This window comes from Xiphophorus maculatus, chromosome 21 (genome assembly GCF_002775205.1).
Source record: "Xiphophorus maculatus strain JP 163 A chromosome 21, X_maculatus-5.0-male, whole genome shotgun sequence".
Taxonomy (NCBI): domain Eukaryota; kingdom Metazoa; phylum Chordata; class Actinopteri; order Cyprinodontiformes; family Poeciliidae; genus Xiphophorus; species Xiphophorus maculatus.
This window is the reverse complement of record NC_036463.1, coordinates 19,889,209-19,909,248: the sequence shown is the minus strand read 5'-3', so window position 1 is coordinate 19,909,248 and position 20,040 is coordinate 19,889,209. Positions and strand designations below refer to the sequence as shown.

Sequence of the window (20,040 nt, the reverse complement as noted above, 5' to 3'; positions counted from 1 at the left end):
TGATTGGAAAGTGACCATAACGTATATGTTTCTGAACTCGGGGAGGGTCTCATCATGGCCTAAGCCCGCCTTCAGACAGAGCAATTGGCAAATACTGTTGCTTTTTAAATCTTATTTATCCTTCCATGGTCGCTAACTTTGCTTTATTGGAAGCAATTACTTTTAATAGAGGAGAAAAACAGACGGCGTGCTACCTGAATCCACTCCTTGTTTGAGTCCTCTGCGGGCGTCCATGCATTTTCGTAGTAGTTGAGTCGGGAGCGCTCCGGGGACCAGCTGGGGTTGTACTGGGATGAAGCCATGATTTGGTCTGATGTTATCTCCCCCGACTCCATTCCCAATGGATCGCTGCAGTCAAAGTCTGAAAGGCAGAGGGAGGAGAGAGAGAAGATGAAAAGGGAATCAGAAAAAAAAAAGATAGAGGAGACAGTGAAAGACTTTCAGCTGAATTCTAAGCAGTCAATATGTAGTCAAAGAATGTGTCTTCTGTGTCGCTCCCTCTTCTCCCCCCTCCTGTCCCTATCCTCCTCCTTGAATCCAAGCAAATCTCCAGGGCGGAGGAGGAAGCCTCCACATGACTGGCCGGAAGACAACAGCACGTCGACGGCAAACCCCTTCTATTCCTCTTCCAGCGCTTTTTAATGGAAGCCGGGGGGAAAGCGTCCGAGACGTAAAAATGTCTTCATGAAACATTCAGCTTGGTTTATGCCCGTATTAGGCGCTAACAGTGACTTTCGCTTTGGTTGTCCCCCCCCTCCCACTGTCTGAATGTGTTATATCTCCCTGCGGGGAGTTTATCTTTTTTTTGTTTTTTTGCAAACCACAATGCTCTCTTGGTTCAAACAGGAATATGTAGAGTCTGCGGGTGAAGGAACGCTTTTGAAATTCATTTGAATTCTTTTTCAGACAAATCCTCTAAATATAAATGCCGTTGCTCATTTTGAGGCCTTCGGATGAAGAGCAGCACCGGAGAGCCATGCGGTGGCAGCCTGAGAGCTAACACAGATGGTCCCCCCCATCTGCCGCACCGCTAGCGCACCCTTACTCAACGGGGTCACTGTGTGTGTACGGCTTGCGGTCTTAATGCGCAGCTGCATGTGCGCGAGTTCATGCCTGTAAGTATGTCAGGGTACTAATAAACTGTCTCGCACCTCTCCCGCTTTCTCTCTGTGGAAAAAAACAACAACAAACTTCCCCCCCCTCCCACCTCCACATCTCTTTAAGCCAACATTATTAACCAAGATCATCGAAAACACAAAGAGTTGTTTTGTTTTGCCTGAGCTTATATCTGATCATGTGGCTTACCGAGCACGGTTGGGGCTTAATGGCTGGGAAAATACGAGAGAAGGAGCAAAAATAAAAAGGATAAGATAAGGCCTCTTTTCATCACCTTATCGCATCTCTTCAGTGGTTTTCAGCTACCCTTCGCCTCGCCACGTAACGGCATAAAAAAGAAAAAAAAAATCTACTGTGCATTATGCATTAGGGGATTATGAAAGATTCAGTTGGTACAAGCTTGGAAAAGCAAGGGCGATGTTTGGGGACTTTCTATCTCCAGAGCGTCTGAGACGATGATGCAAAAGCCAAGCAACTCGCTCTTCAGTCGAGGTATTTACCGATGGCAGGTCAGATGGTCAACCGTTCCCGTCTAATGGTGAACGAAAAAAGTTGCGTTGCACAATTTGACTTTAAGGAAAACCACCAGCAGTGGCAGCTCTGCTGGTGACTTGGAGGCAGCCCTTGTTTCCCTTGTTTTGTCTGTGCTTCAACATCATCTCCCTTTCCCCCCTTTGGGCAAGACAAAATCCCTTTTGGAGATGATTAGTAGACTTGTTGAAAGTCATCCACCTCTGTTGCTATTCAGAGAAGAACTGTGTGCGTGTGTTTGTGTGTGCACATGTGTGTGTGGGTCCCTGTGTGCGGGGTGGTCTGGCTGCCGGACAGATTTATGAGCCTTACCAGAGCTCGTCTTCCTTAATGAAATGTTTAGATGGAGCGTTTTGCAAAATGGGGTCAGCGGAGGTCGAGCCCCGTGACAGCGATGTGGCATGTAAAAAGCCCTGGGGGTGTGTGTGAAAAGAGTGTGTGCTCGGGCAAGCTGCTGACAGAGACCGTCTAGGCAAACGTGTTCCGCGTGAGCCATCGCCGCAATGAAGAAGCGGGAGGTGTTCATTTAATAACTCTTCAACTCTGCTCAGCAACTGGCAATTTGTCATAATTGGGCAACATTTGCTTTCTGCTAGGATTATTGGATTTAATCTGCTTCCCTGCAGTTCCTTTACACATCCTTGTCTGAGTTTAAGCTCCTCAACTTTCCTTAACCTCTCTGGATGTGTTATGTATGTTCTTCCTACCTCAGAAATGGTTACTGGCTGTTTGAGCCATAGGAATCCAAAAAGTAGTTTAGGGGAGATTGCACAGGTGCTTTGAAAAAACACAAGATCTATAAAGACAGTAGTACCTTCTCTATGCTTAACACTTAACTCCAAAAGGTAGCGTTAAGCGACAGTTTAGACAATATTGTGCTATTAAATGAGAAGCCGCAATGATTACAATGTTTCCTGACCCATGCCCATACCTTTAGGGAGAATCATCTGGTATAACGACAAGCTTTTCATTGTATCAAGCAATGTGAAGACACAATAAAGAGTGAGAGAAACGTCCTAGAGTGCATTTGGTAGGACTTACTGTGCATCCTGTTTGCAACCAATACATAGCCCAGTCATAAAAGAAGAACTTATGGAGAACCATTTCACTCTACCCTGTGGATTAATGTGAGTGCGTCTTGGAACCAGAGGAATATTTAAGAAGAATATATAGGGATAATAGCTAGAAATGACTGAAACAACTGAGAAAACGTGTTCAAATTCATCGCTGAATTTATGTGGTTGAGTTAATTATTGTGGCCAAACAAAAGTTGTGTTTCAGGTTTTACCATTTTTCTGTAGATGTTTGTACTTTACCAGGAAGTGAAACTGCTTTTTGGATTTTTTTTTAAAAAGGAAGTCCCACAGGTCTGGTTTAAGAGCTTCCTTCTTAAAGAATTTCATTGAAAATAATTAAAACTAAGCAAGAAACCATAACATACATGGTAAAAAAAAGTGGTAAAAAACAAGATCTGAAATAAAAGTAACAAATCATCAGCACAAAATGATGATTGTCCTTATTCATGGTCTTGAATAAGGACTGTTGACCACAGCTATGTTACCTGCTTCAAATAACAGTGGACTAGGCTGTATACCATGAATAGGGATGAAAGGTTATTATTTTTGATTATTAAAACACATTCAGGCTCTACTTAATGAAGTGCAAATCAAAAAATGACAAATCTTCCCAACACACAAACAGATCAATTTCACAAATTCGAACGTTGTCTTATTAGTCCATATTCTCGTTATTCAATACATTGAGGAGTTGAATATTAAAGCTATTAAAAATTTCAATAGCAGAAGTGAAACACGTGTTTTTGTTTTTCCTTGTTTAATGAGCTTAAGAAGCTTCAGAACGAGAAGCGTGGCGCTCGCTCCGTGTTAATGAATCTGAACCGAATGCAATAAAAGCATAGCTATGATTAATGAGACAAAAGATTAACACAATGCTTGTTTTTCTGCTTGTTTTTCATGGCTACTGGAGTTTTTACAGTTCTATCAACGGGTTTCTCTTTCCTCCATCTTGAGCCAGCTCACCCTCTGGGACGGTCCGGTCGAGGACAGTGAAGTTGGCAGAGAAGCCTTCCTTAGCGATGGCGCTGTCGGTGTTGATTGTCAGAGCCAAAATGCCTGTGTAGGAGATGATCCTGCCGGGGGTGTTCTGACCACAGTACCTGCCGATGTAAGGCCCGACTGCAGGAGGAAGTGAGAGAAAACCACAGACATTACAATTGTGCACAAAACTGTCAGTATTCCACTAGTGTCGGAAAATGTGTTTTGTTTTTGTGCAAATGCGGTGTTTTCGTTAAATATGAAATAAAAATAAAAATCACACAAGAATTAGCTTGTTCACATGATAAGTCTTTAAAAAAAAAAAAAAAAACCTGCTGCGCCACGAGCCTCCAAACATTCCTGTTGTCGTGGTTTGAGCGCCAGTGGCGACATCTGGTTGTCGGTCACATGATTCGTACCATGCAAAAAAAGGTAAAAAAAAAAACCGATTTCTTTACGGCCACAAAAAAACAAACAAACAAAAAAACTAATCTTAGAGCAAAAAAAAAGTTTTTCGAAATTGGAGTGTTTCCATTAAGTGAACATACTTTCAAAATGTCAAATTGACATTTTGAAAGTATGTTATGCTATGTTCAGCAGAAATGCAGAAAGTAAGTTTGTCTAGGCGAAAGGCCTTTAAAACTCTAATGCTGCACCATTATCCACCTGCCACCTCCTGCCATTGTCTTTTCCCCCAGTGGTAACATCTAGTTGTTGATCATGTGACTTGTGTGATGTGAAAGATGTGTCTCCATTGCAGTTTTGCGAAATGAACCAATTTTGATTCGGCCAAAAAGACTAATCTCAGCCTACAACAACAAAACATCACATCAACAGACGAGAGTTTTTTCGAAATTGCTGTGTTTCCATTAAGCACTTTTTTAAACAAAAAGTCAAATTGCGCAGCTTTATGGTCAATAGAAACACAGCTAGTGTTAGACTTAGCTTAACTCAATATTTGTTGGGTTGCCTCAGTCCTGTCACACACACATGGGTTTAACTAGTAACTTCCCCCCTGCGGAGGTGTGAAAACTAGTGTGTCAGTGAGGTATGGCACTGACCCCATAAAGGGGAATGAGAAAAACTTCCTGGCATTCCAGACCCGCTTGCCTGCCGGACACAAAGAGAAAGAAGGGTGACCTGTGGTGTGGGGCCAGGTCACCGTCTCCGTCTATTTGCTCGGCTGTAAATACCAGAGACCCCGGACTCATTTTCTCTGACGACCACGGCCCGGCTGGTTTTGCAAAGGAAGTCAAACAAGGAGAGGCAGAGCGGCGGACAATACGAGAGTATTAAAAAGATAGAGAGCAATAATAAAAGAGAAAGGAGTATGTGTTCCGCTGGGGGGGCTTGAGAAGAATGGGGGAAGATCTGGGAGAAACTTTTTAGCGGGAGACAGAGATAACGAGAGAGGAACCCGGGTGGAAAAGAGCAATAGAAACGAGGGAGAGCAAGAGAACACGGTGACCTTGCTCCGGTTCTTTGATGTGTGCCGTGATCCATGCCCATTTATGGATGTGTGTTCCTGTCAGTGCGTGGGGACCTGCAGCTTATCTGCGATTAGTAATGCTGTGATCAGTGGCGAGTGACAGTCCTGCCTCCCCATGGCCTCCTGTCATCCAAAACATGCCACTTCCAGCACAACTCCGACATGAAAGGCAAAGGCCGGGCCGCGGGGGTGCGAGGCGTGGGAGGGAGGTGCTTATGGGGCAGTGGCGTGACGGCTCAGATTAATCTTCGTAAACCAGGTGTCCGGTATATATTTGAGAGAATACGGTGTGCATTTAGGCCCAGTAAGACCTGGGCTAAAGGAAAGAAGAAGATGAAGAAGAAGAAGGAAAAAAAAGCCTATCTGCTGGATTATCTGCATGACTCCACAGCGGCATGAAATTTTAAAGAACCTCGCCATAAACTCTGCGCCTTGCCTTCTGCAGGGAGGAGGAAGAAAGCCAGAGGTTCTTCTTTTCTTCGCCAGCTCCTGTCCGGTGAGGTGTACTTTGTGAGGTGAAGGGTGTGTGGGTGGGGATAAGGAGGTGTGAATCCCCGGCTGCTTGCCCGGACATCTCCAATCTCGGCACACTCCAGCAGCAAGCATGCCTCCTGTGCTAATGCGCTATCGATCCGGCAGGCACAACAGGAACCGCCTGGCAAAAGGCAACACTCTATTTTCCCCCCGTGGCTCATTTTTATACACCGCTATCTGTCACGCACAGCAACCTTCAAAGGGTGTTATGGAGAAGAAGAAAAAAAAAAGAAAAAAAGAAGAAGAAGTTTTGTGACAAGTTTCTGCCACTGTTGGACAAAAGGAGACCTCGTTTGTTTTATCCTACCACTGTCCTCTGTTAATTTTAATAACTAGAGAGGACCGGAGAAAATGTTTCCTGCTGTCTTCTGTAAAACCTATGTCTCAGAAGGCGATAATAACCAGACATTTTCTCATTTTTTCCTCCCTCTCCTCGACCCTCTGACAGTCTTCTGAATCAGGCGTGAACCTTGGAAATGAGACACGCGAAAGCTCGAGGGGGAGAGCCCGCGAACGAGCCCCGCTCCGAGGAATCAAAAGGTCACCTCTGCAAAGTTAACATCTTCAGAGATGTGAACTTTAACTAAACTCCCCACCTCCCACTACACCCCCCGGAACAGGCGCCTGTGATTAACACTTCAACCTTATCACCCAGAGAACGCGCGGAGCAGCGAATACTGATGCGCGCCGGGGTAAGCGTAGCTAGATAAAAAAAAATACAAAAAAAAAAAAATTCTTTCAGTTTTCAGTTGCGGACGGGTGAGACAGGCTTTCATCTCGCCTGCGCCAGGAGTTGGGATCGCCGGCAGAAAGAAAAACTTTGAGATGTGATTTTGCTTGCTGACTTTAAAGACTAATCTCAGGATGTGGAAGCAGGGCTTTGAACCCTCTTCGCCCTCATCTCAGCCCCCACCCCGCTGACTTATAAGATGAATAGATTTTTGAAAACTGTTTCAGGGCAGCATTTGATCGTGCGTGTTTGTACGCCAGCAAGGTTTGGTTCGAGTCAAGTCCGAAACGGTTTAACTGAATGAATGAATGAATGAATGAATTAGCTGGGGTACTTTTTTTCCCCCCCTACCTCATTGGTGGGAATCGCAAGGAGGTTAACCGAGGAAATTCCTTTTTGAGTAATTTCCTGTGAAACGGAATTGTCAAACAAAAACAAAACCTCAAGCCGTACAACATAGATTAGACCTTGAACTCCCAAATGTATTTGCCTGAAAACATTATCGCACACAGATAGCCTTTGACATGAAAAACAAAAGCGCGGGACGCTCTTTTAGGAGGAAGGAATGTTTGGCATTGAGCAACGACTAAAGTTAAGCTGATGATGACTGAAAGATGTCTGCGGACCACCGCGTCAGGGTGAAGCCGTCTTACTGTGCGGAGATGGTCATTTTCTCGAGAGAAGCTGTCATAAATGAAACTGAAACCAGTACTCTACCCTGCTGTATTATCCTGCAGCAGAGAAAATCCCTTTTCCTTGGTGTTCACAATGTTTGGTAAAATAAAAATCTCGTTTTAGTAATAAAACTGCATTGGAAACCAGTGTCAGCAGACAGCTTGTACTAAGACCATTGGCATGTAAGATGTAGCAGAGACACAAGTAGGGAATAGATGGTAGATGCAAGGCAGTATTTTGATTTCTGCTACAACAAATGGTTCACAAACTACAGACTTTGGTGCCCCTGATTTGGTGTTTTAATGCTTCTCCCATCCTGAGGCAATTCTCAAAAACCATGGAAAGTGTCTCTATGTCTCTGTTTGTGTCTTCACAAACCAATTGAAAATTTCAAGAATCTGAAACTTTTCAAATTGCTTACCAGCTGTTGACTCGCTGTCCCTATTTTCAAAAAAAGTTCCCAGAAAGCTTCAGCTTTCAAACCATTTGGAAGTAGTGGGAGCATCCTCAATGCTTTTTGCTACTATGAGATTACTATGAGAAGTCTTTATTAGCTCATCCCGTCAGCAGAAGAGGGCGAGTCAAAAGCGACTTTCTTCCCAACACCAAAATAAGAGTCTCAAACATTTCTGAGAACCAGAACAATACTGACTTCCCCAGATTAAGTTATAAAGTCACAGTAAATGAATAGTGCTTAAATGACATATGTTGTGTTTAATATTGCAATATCTTGTGACATGAGATTCTGTCACGCCTTCATTTTTCCAAAACTGATATTAAATTGTAATAAATAAGTAAAGATTGCTCAATGATAAGTAGAGATTTTTTAATTGAAAATAGCTCAGATACTTGACGTGAATTTATTTTTGCAAATTCGTGAAATCAGGCTAAACTTTGATATACCGTCAACCTCTAAATGGCTGAAAAATGTTTCCTAAGCAGTGAGTAGAATATACGTCAACAGACATTAGTGGTAACCATGAGTATATGGTGATTTAGGATGGGTTAATTATAATACTCTGTGAGTATTCACTCAAATATACATTTCAACGTTCTGCCTGTTTTGCTCACCTCCTGGAAAACCGTCCCAGATTTCCAGCCGGTCGTAGCGGCAAAAGACACCAGTAGGGGGCGTTGTGTCGGGTTCCAGCTCGAAGTTCTCGAACTCCAAAATGATTTCCGACATCTTTGGGGCGAAGATCATGAAGGTGCAGTCGAGGTTGTTGGGGTACTTCTCTGGAAACCCCGGAGACTTTATGACGCCACTGTTGGAGGTGAAGTTCTTGGAGCACTCCGGACCTACAGAAGCAAGAAACAAGACAGTAAATGATAGGTTGAGAGAAAAAGGGAAACTCAAACACATCAAAATGGTGAAATTGGTTTGTTTGAGCTTCCTCTGCTTCCCATCTAGTCTGTTGAGACTAGAACAGTTTATGACCCTAAGTTGAGGGGCCACCTTCATGGCTCTATTCACAAGGTGCCACATCTGGATCTCTTCACTTTGCCCCTGAGTTACTCTTTGTTTTCCTCCACCGCCTTTTTGGACAAACATCACTCCACATCCCACTGTGTATGCTAAATCAGTGATTCCTGGAACATCTGGACCAACCCTGTAAACATTTGTCAACGGCCTCAATCGCCAGTCACAGAACGACGAATAAACAGTTTGAGTCAAGCCGTAATCCCTCCTTGTCTCACACGCGCACGAGCCCTCGTCCAGACATGTCGGCAAAACCCGTGAGAGGCGCTCAAGCCCGAATGACGGAAGGGGGAGCATTGGCTGCGAATACTTCAACGCACACACTCACACACCCCTACATGGAAGAAAGTCAAAATATTTATGCACAGCTCCCCAGAGAGCTGCCTTTCAGCTGATGAGGAACGTTAACACGCTTCCCATAGTAGCTGCCTCTCATGAGCACAAAACTATGATTTGAAAATGAATGACATGTAAAAAAAAAAAAAAAAAAAAAAAAAAACTTACTCCCAACAGCTGCAAGATGATTTTTACAAGCATAAAGGGAAGCAAGGTTAGGATTTGCAGGCTCAAATCCCGGTCCAAGCTTTGCTCAATGCAAATACACATAATATCAGGAGAGAAAAAAACTGAGAAGTACTGTCATTCAGGGCAATTATTTGGGGCCATTAGCGGCAGAAATGTACCCAGGATAACATCATTTTCATGCCAGTCTGGCAGCTGGCGCTATGAGTGCAGATGGGGCCAATAGAAACCAAAATTGCAGGGAGTTATCGCTGGATAGAGCCGCTGTGCTGCAGTCACTGTAGCTTAAATGAATGTGGCAAACTGCTTTTTCCAGCGTCACTCAAGCATCTTGCCTGGCTCCTAATTGAAGACCATCAGGCCCACTTGAGACTGTCCACCAGCAGAGTGAGTGAGGGGCTGGAGAGCCATATTGATTTTCTTTCTTCCCAAGCTGAAAGCCATGGCGAGCAGCATTTTGACTCGAAAAAGAGTTGACATTTAGCACAGCAGCTAAAGTGTGGCCTTCGAGAACAGTGGGTACCATTAATTTCACAGCTTCCCCCTTGTATTTACTTCAAGAAAATGGAGAGATTTTGCTGAAAGACGCTGTTCCCTGGATGTAGTTCTGCACTTACCTTTGCTGCATTTGGGATAATGTCAGACATTTTGTGGTGAGGGGAAAAAAAACAATAGATGGAAGCCAATTCTGTTAAAATTGTTGCTGGAGAGTTGGAGTACTCTTCAGAGCTGTCGAATTTCCAATGGATATTGGCGTTAAATCTCACTCACTTGCCTGCACCCTGACACTTACAGCTGCCCACAACAGATTGGAGGTTTGGGGATGGTTTACTTACAAAGGGTGGATTCACACTAGCCCCGTTTAGTCCGCTTTAATCAAATTCTGGTTTGTTTACCTAGAAAGTCTGGTTATTTTAAGTAGGAGCGAATGTGAACACTGGAACTCTAAAAAAAACAACCTAGATCTTGTTTTGGTTGAAGCAAACTCTGGCATTGTTTGAATTAAGTAGATGCAAGTGGAAAAGTACAGGAAGCAGACAACAGCACAAAGCATTCTGGGTAACTATATCTAAAACAAATGCTGGTGTCTACTGCTTGAGGGAGAAATAGCTCATGGTCTTTTACCCAAGAGAAATCCTCTAACTGCTAAAATCTGAAGCTATCCTCCACTTTTGTTTACATTTTGTGAAGGAGGAAGTTGCACTCTTCTTCAGAGGTTTTTATGTCGTTGTCTTCAGTAGCCAGCACCACTACAGGCGAGAAGGTGAACAGGTTTCTCAAAGGGTTTGGGTCGTTTGGCCCAATGCAGTGTGAAAGCGAACCGCACCAGCTGAAAATGTAGCAAACGCTGCAATTTTGGTCTCCAATCAAGCCAAGTCTACGGGAGTATCAAGTGTGAAAACACCATTAAAAGCCCAAATCACACAGAACTCCCATACATTACCTTAAATGTGAAATAAGCTGGAACCTATGACTTTTCAGTTTCGTCCTTCTGCCTCTACCCTGTCTACTCGGGTAGTGACTCCCTCAAAGTGACGTGTGAGACAACCAAACATTTATGCAGACATGTGTTTTCTGAGTCTGTAAAATAAAACTGAAGTACCTGGAGAGAATCCTAACAAGCACGTGGAGTACATGCAAAATTCTCATAAAACGTCCCTCAGCAGGACTTGAACCCATGCCATTCTTGTGGGGACTTAACAGTGGTAACCATCTATTTTTTGTGTGCAGCTCCTCAAAGCAAGTATCCCTAACCAAATAAGAATACCTGCTTATCTTTGTGGTTGTTTGTCCTTTTTGCCTTGTCCCACATCACTTGTCTTGCATTTTTTATTAAGACATTGATCCAGCTCAACTGTGCGGTTTCTCTCTTCTTACTGAATTATCATGACTGAGGTAAAGCCAAGGACAAACCTCTCTACTGACAGCTTTAGTGTCCCTGGCTGTATACAAAGGAAAACAAAAATGGACTGACCAGAAAGACAGAATACTCCAGTTGCTCCCACTGGGCAGATTATCATCTGGCAGATCTCTTTTATCTACTACTTCCTTGTAAGGGAGGGGCTAACTCCCCAGCTTCTCTTTACTACACCCACAGTGCTTTGTGCTACAATCAGTGGTGGGAATATGGAGGGGGCTTTTTCTGATAGTAGTCATGCCTTTCTGTGGTATTGTCCATACACATACACACACAGACACCCCCTCCACCCACCAACCCACGCACACACACAGCTTGTGTTGACAGGGAGCTTCTGGAGACAAATATATTGAAGGGTCAATTGAATTCTTACTCCCTGCCCCCAAACTCAATCTCTGTCTCACCTTGTGTTGTTTTATTGGCTCACTGTTCATTGTTTCTCCTGGCGGACTCCATGCCGTCATGGGGGAAAAGGTTAAAGCAAAAGGCTTTTGTAAATACATCTGCAACAGAAAAGCAATAGTTTTGTCTGCAGTCCAAGCACTTCTTCTAAACAAACAGCCAGAGTTATGGCCCGGACGCTTAAGGAAGGACAGAGAAGTGACCTTGAGCGTGCATTTTCTAGCGCCCTTCTAAAGTGCCGTTTGCGACACGGCTCAGTGAGTGATTAGACTCTTTTCAATGGGTGAAGTTTGAACTTGGGGACTGGTACATAATGAAGCTTTGATTTTAATCTGGGCAAGTGTTTGAGACTTGGAACGAATCTTCAATAAATTTGCTACTGAGAGAGCGGGATGTCTTTCAGGCCCTGGCTTCCCTGATGACTTGTTTCTCTTCGACTCTATTAAACCGTTGCTGAAAAGCGGACCAGAGCTAATCATAGGAACAACATTTGGTCAAGAAAGTGGTTCTAAATGTGACATTTTTTATAGTCTTTCCCTCTGCCTCCTTCCTTCTCAATGGCCCCACGTTGTTCTTTTTCAAGCTAATCTCCGTTTCTGGCCGGGGCTACGGTGTTGATCTTGGACTGCAAAGGAAATCACCATTGTTTATGTACCACGTTGTTCTCTGGCTGATCGTTACCCAGCCCCATTCCTCATGCCTTCCGTATACTCCCCTCACCCCTCCAGTTCATTTTCCCCTTATGTCACACTGACAGACGGCCTGATTGCTGGTGGAAAATTAACTCTTTCGGCACTACATCAACCATTAACCAGGAGCGTGTGGAGATCCAATCACTGAAACAGATGGGGGAAGGCAGGTTTACACTCGCCGACACCCTTCCATACATCCTGAGGCTCAGCTATGCCGACATGGTATTTACCACATAAACTGCCCTCTTGACAGGCCACCCCACCTCAGCAGAGTGAGAGAGGAAACCTGCCTGATAAGATGAGGTAGAGGCTGGGGTGCAGTCTACTTCCTCGCCGCTTCAAAGAAGTTTGTTATCTGGGGTAACCGTGCCAGATGATGCCGGGCTTGTGTCACTTACCGAAGCCCCAAAGTGCCCCATACACTCATGTATACATGGAAGTGGTCTTTTCGTGAGATGACAACAGGATTTCTGAATGAAAAGTTTTGTTTTGTAGTGGGACATGGTGAACCTACTTCCAACAGAATTAGTCACTAGCTGCGTTTCCCTTCACCACAGAATTACGCAATAAGTTTGCTTAATGGAATCGCGCCAATTTAAAAAAAGCTGAGATAGATGAAATCCATCTATTTCTTAAGAAATTCAAATGTATTATAAGAAATACATCTATTTTGCATGCACTTTTTCTGTATCACACGAGTCACGTGATCAACCGACGGATGTTACCAATGACATAGAAAACTACTTCCTGTTGTCTTCTTCGTGGTTTGTAGTTTTTTGTTTTTGTTTTTATTTTTACAGACAATCTGCAGCTGGCTCCGCCAGAGCTCTCACAACATTGAGAGCATGATTATGCGCAGTTGTGTCATTCGAATGTGTTGAATCATAGCTCTTCCGTAAAAATTGCTGACCACAATTTCCCCATACGTAGCTGCTCCCAAGTACAAGGGTCTTGTTCCTCTAATTTCTGAATAAGACACCGACTTGTCCTAGCTAATAGAGCCACTGCTGCCAGTTTGACTATGTTTTTTTTCTATAGTTTATATAATTTATTTTCTCCTGTGTTAAACCTGTTTTCTTTCCTGAACAAACCAATTGAAGGCACTAGTGCAGTCAGTTTTTCACGTTTTCTATGCATTATTACTACGTTTTTGAACTCATACTGCTCCTTTGGACCTCATCTTTTTCGCTGCCACTAATGAGTCATGTCTTCCTGTAGGTTTCTTGCTATTGAAAGAGTTATTTCCCCCTGTTGCCATCCAGGTTCCGAGCACGAGGGATTGCCGTGAAGCTATATTTAGCATATAATTTGGATCTGCATTGGTTATTGCAATGACATTTTGTTGTGAAACTGTGCCATATACATGAACTCAGTGGATTTCTGAATGAGACTGAGCTCGAGAAACAAATGGTACACCTTTGTCAGTTTTAGGCAACATGATGTTTTCAAGTTTTCCAAGTTAACCCCATGTTGGAGTAGCACACTGAGGCTGTTTGGCACAACTCAAACTCTATGAAGAACAGTAGTTTGGGAGTTACAAATCTTGGGAGTTACAAATCTTGATTATGACGTCCTTACTTCATTATTTCCTCAAAAACAAGCAAAAAAAAACCAAACAAACAACCAAGGCAACTCCTTTCAGCTCAAAAACTCCTGCATTCCATCTCATTGGCTCCCCTCCTCTCCTACTCTTGCCACTCTTTAGCCAGTGAAGCGTCACTGCCAATTTGCAGGCTATAAAATAAATAGCCCGTGCTAATTAAGATGGTTGGATGGGACCGAGGAGTGGAGAGGGGTAGAGAGAGTGATGTGGAAGCAGCCAAAGGGAGCCACAAAACAACCTGTTCCCTTCCAATTAAACACTTTGCAGGCCGCAGCTGATAAAAACCAGAGTGCTGAGCGCCAAGCATTTTCAGGAGTGTGTGTATGGGACGGGGGGAGAGAGTGTATTTAGTTTATGGCTTTGGTGGGGTCAGCGTGCCCATGTAAACATACTTGTATAAGCTGGCACATGATCCCAAAGGAGGTGTGTGTTTACATATGTTTGCTTTGCGGGTTTATTTATCTTCCGTGTGACCTTTTGCTGGAGTTTAACTCTTCAGGACTATAATCACGGCAATAAACAGCCGGCGTTCTCTGTGTTTTCCTTCATTGACATGCACAAGTGCAAGCCTCCCGTTCCTCTATCTGTTATCGGAGCATCTGTGTCTCATCATTAACGTTACATGTGTTAGCCAACACAATGTGTTTTTTTTTGTTGTTGTTTTTTTTTCCCAGCTAATACCCTGTGTTTGTTGATAAGCCGTGCTAATCAGCTAACTTTGTGTCTCTCGTTCTGCTTGGTTCTCTCTGGTTTTCTCTCTCTCTCTGTCTCTCTCTGACTCCCACAAACAGAGCTGCTAATTGATCTCAGAGCCCCTTCTTTTTGGCGGGAGAGCCAGCACCGCCGCAGTCGAAACACTGAGCAAATTCAAAGCGCATCGACGGTCTGGATCCACTAAGGAAGCAACGGCACACCCGTGGTCCTCCTCTCCGCAGGGGGGCGGAGAGTGCTGGGTGCGAAAGAGCCAGATGAAAAGCTTTCTGCCTGCATCTCCCTCCCTCACCCCCTCACCCCGCCTATCCTCCCCGAACTCCCGACTCCACTTCGGGTTCAATCAGCAAAAAAAGGCACAGCTTGTCTTCAAGCTCCAACTATTTATACTCCGGTCTCTGTTGTAGCATATTTTCCAGCTAGATCTGTTATTTTCTCATCCAAGCTGCTCGAGAGCGTGTTCTGCTTCGTCAAAGGACTCCCGCCCCAACACGGCTCATTTCTAATCAGCCGCCGCTAATACGGGAGACCGGGGAAATACCGAGCTAATCGCGAAAAGAATGTAGAGATTTAGCCGGCCTATCTGGAGGTTGGGGGGACCGGTGGGGGAGTTGGAATGGGGCAGCGCGTGCAGATGAGTTTGCCTATGTCTGGGCGGAGAGCCGCTTTGATCTCCTAAATGGCCCCGCACTCCGCCAGCTGCCCTGCCGCCGCGGCGACGACGAGCAACAAATCCAGCCACTCAAACACACGGATTAATACGAAGGAGGAACCTCGCCGGGCTATTCATCAAGTCTCCGAGGTCACGGGGGGTCTTCCCTCCCATAGACTGCTGCTGAGGTTAATTAATGAAAGTGAAGACTATACCACCTGTCTGCTTACTAGTCACTCTGGAAAGGCTCTCCTCATCCTTCATCCCCTGTCAGTCCAAACAAAGGAAGGCCGCCTATCAGCAGGAAATTCTTCTTCCAATTCTGCTGTGCTCTGATAAGACAGAAGTAACCTCGTAACATTTGAGCCGACAGGCCAAGTTCTGCTTTTTTAATTTTTTTATTTAATGAAACATTGGGAACGGTGACATTATGAGGACTTCCTGACATGGCGCCTGCTTTAAAAGGACCGAGTTCTACTCTCTCCCTCAACCTTCTTTCCAGCTTTGCTTCAAACCGCCCCCCTGTTGACTGCCATCTGATGAGAAGAAAAAGAAAAAAAAAACACTCTAACAACATTTGTTCAATCACTGCTCAGCAAATTATAGCTTTGCTTATAGTGTAATATTTCACACCAGAAAAGAAAAAGAAAAAGCCTGTTACAATTATGAAACATATGGGCCCATGATTCATTTGTTTTGAAAGAAGCATATTGCCCACCATATTGCATTTGCATAATGTGGCGCTCTGACGCCTTGACTAAAGCACAAACAAAGCATGAAATTAGACAGAGTCTCGTTCCCCCTTCGTTATCAAGATCCTTCCTCCCGTTTCCAGACTGTATCAAATTATAGCAGACGCGGCGACGGACGCATTGGCGGCTTCAAAGGTCTTTCGCTGGCGTCTGCTTGCTTCAGAACACTGGGATCTGGATCTGGTGCTGGACGTCACGCCCAACTTAACTGCTCTCTAACTCAGCTGTAACTCGGACCGCTAGTCCAACTTCTAAACTTGTAAAAGATACCACAGCGCCTTGAAATGAGATTGCAAACTGACAAAAGTGGAAATAAAGTATTTACTGCAGCAGTTTCCATTACATTTATTTTTTTTTATACGTTGGGTCGTTGTGTTGGAGTTTAATGTTGTGACTTTGATGGATTATATACCAGGAGATCAACAGTGCCGTTTTGGGCTGCCAATTGTGATGAACCAAAAGGGCCCTGTGCATGTTAACACGGACATCTGGCAAAACAAATACTTTCTGCTGTGCTCACACTTGGACTCAAATAAAGAAAAACAAAAATAGCAGTTTTTGTTTTTTTAACATTTCCAAAATCTCTGTTTATGGTGTTTCCATGTGAACTGGACATCCAAAAACTGTTACAAAACATGATGCAGGGGCCCACTTGATTCATGCCCAAGTCAGAACTGGCATCTCAACAACACTGAAGAGTTGTTGAGATGCTAGCCGTCAGTTTTTCCTGACTGTCGTTCCATAAGACTTCAAATGGAAGCTAAAGAAATCAGGAGCTACAATTCGTTTGGTAAAATTTCTAGCCTAGCACTCCTTTAGCCATGCTTAGATTCTTGTTTGATTGAATTTTGATGTGGATAATGTCAACAACCTTGCCTCTTCCTGGTGCAGTATATCCACTACAGTGTTTCTGACTAGAACACCCTGTCAATAACATCTAGAACATTAGAGAAGTGGTTTCATCCCCATGTTGGGGAGCCATTTTCTCCCTTTTTCAAAACAGGAGGTTGCGCCAATTCAATGTTTTGAATCTACTCTAGTGGAGAGATGTCTAAAACTTGCAAAACTATAATCCTTGAGGGCTGAGATCGGGAACCACTTCATTCAAAAATACAACGCAGATACCTAAAGGATTTCAGGAAGGTGAAAGCATAGTTTGTAACCTACCCGTCTTAAAGATCTCATATCGGATGGAGAATCCGGCTCCGTGGGTCTCGTAGTCCGACACAAACTTGATAAACAGCTGGTTTCCTGAGGAGACGACCGCTGAGGGGGCGATCTTCCCGCAGTACTTCCCCACCAGCTGACCGTTCTCGTCCACACCATCTCGCACCTCCACGTAGTCATACCTGTCAGGAGCAAAGAGAATAGAGACGGCGTTGGTCGCAGGCCTCAGAACTGGGGTTAACATGCTACAACATGGTGTTGATCTCCATTAGGACAGCTGTGCTTTTCAGTCCTCCACCAGGCATTCAGGGAGGAAGTTCAGTGCCTAGACGTATACAGAGAGGAACAGAAACACCATGCTGCAGAGCATATTGTGTGAGTAATGTAGTGGAAATACAACACTGTGCTAATGAGGCTTCGGGTAAAAGCTAACAGAACAGGTGGGGAGGCGATTTACGTTCATTACAATTTAGACACACACAGTGAGTAGGTTTCCAGCTCCTATCAGCACTGATGTTAGGGTTCAGCAAACTACTTGAAAGGGACAGTTTTCGCAGGTACACAGTGCTATTTAATAGCACAATCAAGTATCTATGTTACTTTCAGGTGTTCAAAAAATGCTATATACATCTAATTTAACCCCTTGAAATTATGTCTCTGTCTCTTTAAGAAACTCTGTCTTCAGGAAGTTATGATAACATCTCTCCTCTATTAACCTTTTAACATCATTTCTACCAGTGCTGCACTGAGACATAGCTCCTACAATGAGCTCAGCGGATGTGCAGTTCCACCGGGTGTTTGCTAATTGCTGCTGGCTAGTCTGAAGGAGCTGAGTGGGGGAGGGCTGCTCTGTGTGGCAGAAGCTGCAGCAGCTTGGAAACTGCAGCGCTGAGGTGGAGTTTTGTCCTCAGTGGCGGACTAGGTCCACCAAGTCGTTTTGAACAGATGAATGGTTGCCATAGTAGAGTAAAGGATTTCTCAAACATGCATGAAATAATCAAGGCAACGCTCCAGGTGTGTTTTTGATGAGGGAATAACATTGTAACATGATGTAAAGCTCATCATTAAAGGGGCAAAACACAGGTGATTTTGCCCCTTTAAGTACCAAATTCAAGCTAAGTGGTTGTTCACATCCAGTCTAACCACCGGATCACACGCACAGCATTCCTAACACATGCAGGATAAAGTATAGGGTTGGAGATTTATTACATTTACATTTTCTGTTTTTAGAAAGAGCAGATGTCACGGGTATTTATAATCCACACACTTCAGCATCTCATTCAAGTGGATTTTCAGACCCCCGTCTATGGAATGGGATTACATTTAATTAAGTCAGAGCGGAGTTTGGTAGTAAGCGAGGCGAGCTTTGCAGGGACACGAGCCGCGGCGCAGAAACACGTCCGAGGAATCTGGCGTGCAAAGACCTAAGCTGCTAAAGAAGAAACATTGAAGGTCTAGCCAACGAGGGTGGTCCGATCGGCCTGTGGAGGTATCGGTGTGCGCGTGCGCTCTCGGGCGCTCGTTAGAAGTCGACAATAAACGCTTTTGATTTGCGGTTTTCACTCCAGTGCCTGCCTATGGCGGCTTGAAGGACAGGTAGAGACGACTTTTCCACGCCGTGTCTTTACTCTGAGTGAAAGCTCTCTGTTTTTCTTTTCTTTTGGTAGGCTTCAGGTTTCCACTCTTTCTAATTGCTCATGATGTGAATTTCTGACACGTTTCCAGCATTGCCGGCTACTCATTGAAGATTTTCCCGGCACAAACGCTCGGGACCGTCACCTCCGTCATCGTCAGGGAGCAGATGAATAAGCAGCAATTCAAAGACAGTCAAGCAGAGATTAATTTTGATGCATGGGAGAATAACAACAAGCAGCAGGTGTGTGGTCGTGTTCACACCTACACACACACACCCACACCTCCCCACCCCCCTCACACACACACACACACACACACACACACACACACACACACACACACACACACACACACACACACACACACACACACACACACATTTCCTTCTGTCTACTCAGAAAATGTTCGCCCCCAAGCAATAGGGGCCAATTTTCATAGTTTTGCCTGATTCCCAAATTACTGTCAAAACATCAGGTCTCCTTAGTGATTCTGAACTGACTTAATGCATTGCCTTTTTTTTCCTTTTCTCCCACCAAAACGTGATTTACACCTTGAATGGCAGCGCTGTCGGGTGAAATCATTTAGTTGCGGTTTGACATGCATCAGCGCGCAGGATTTGACACATTTCTTTTTTCTTCTTTTTTTTTATCCCCCACCTGTGTTAAATTTTGAAAAATAATATTTGCGAAATGGATGTCTACCTACGGGGAAGGGATTTAGAGAAAATGGGAACGGGGGTTAGGAATATTAAGGCGAGATGAGAAGCTTAGGCAGCAAGACGAGAGGACAAAAAAAGTGGCGCCGGTCCCGGTGGAACAGAAACCGACGGAACGACTCGGTTCAGCTCGACTCCGAAAACATTCCCGTGTAATTTAAGGTTCACCACATAATAAGCCAACATTTTCTCACCCTCCAGACACAAAATTTAAATGTATTTTATTGGGATTTTATGCCATAGACCAACGCAAATAAATGTCTCAAAGTGTGGTGTGCATGTTTTTTAAGATTCAGATCTTTATACTTGTTCCAATGGGAATTAATTACAATGAATATTTAACAGGGCGTGGCAGTAAATGCCACTGCTTCAATCAAGTTCAAATTGTGCAACTTGCCGATCAAAAAAACATTTAAAGTGCTGGTTGGACTAAAAACGAATAAATACATCATTCTTAAAATGTGAAATCCCTAACTTTAAGAGACAACAACGCTCTATTTAAACTCAGTGGTTAGAAATACAATAATGTCATTTCACATCACATTCAAGTAACTATGTTCCTTTCAGCTGTTATAAAAATGCTGCATGTAACAAATATGACTTACATTTGACTTCAATATTTAACACCTTGAAATTGGGCCTCTGTCTCTTGAAGAAACTCC

The 20,040-nt window shown here is 44.0% G+C and overlaps 1 protein-coding gene across 3 annotated transcripts in view; it reads right to left on the bottom strand.

The window, feature by feature from the left end:
* nrp1 (neuropilin 1) overlaps nt 1-20,040 on the bottom strand; it is an 83,995-nt gene that overhangs the window by 37,676 nt on the left and 26,279 nt on the right. For all 3 annotated transcript variants that reach the window (XM_023326279.1, XM_023326281.1, XM_023326280.1), the window contains exons 4-7: nt 17,029-17,210; nt 8,201-8,428; nt 3,687-3,842; nt 195-361 (exon numbers count right to left, since the gene is read on the bottom strand). In XM_023326279.1, the coding sequence (XP_023182047.1) occupies nt 195-361; nt 3,687-3,842; nt 8,201-8,428; nt 17,029-17,210 (733 nt within the window). The remainder of the gene's footprint in view (nt 1-194; nt 362-3,686; nt 3,843-8,200; nt 8,429-17,028; nt 17,211-20,040) is intronic.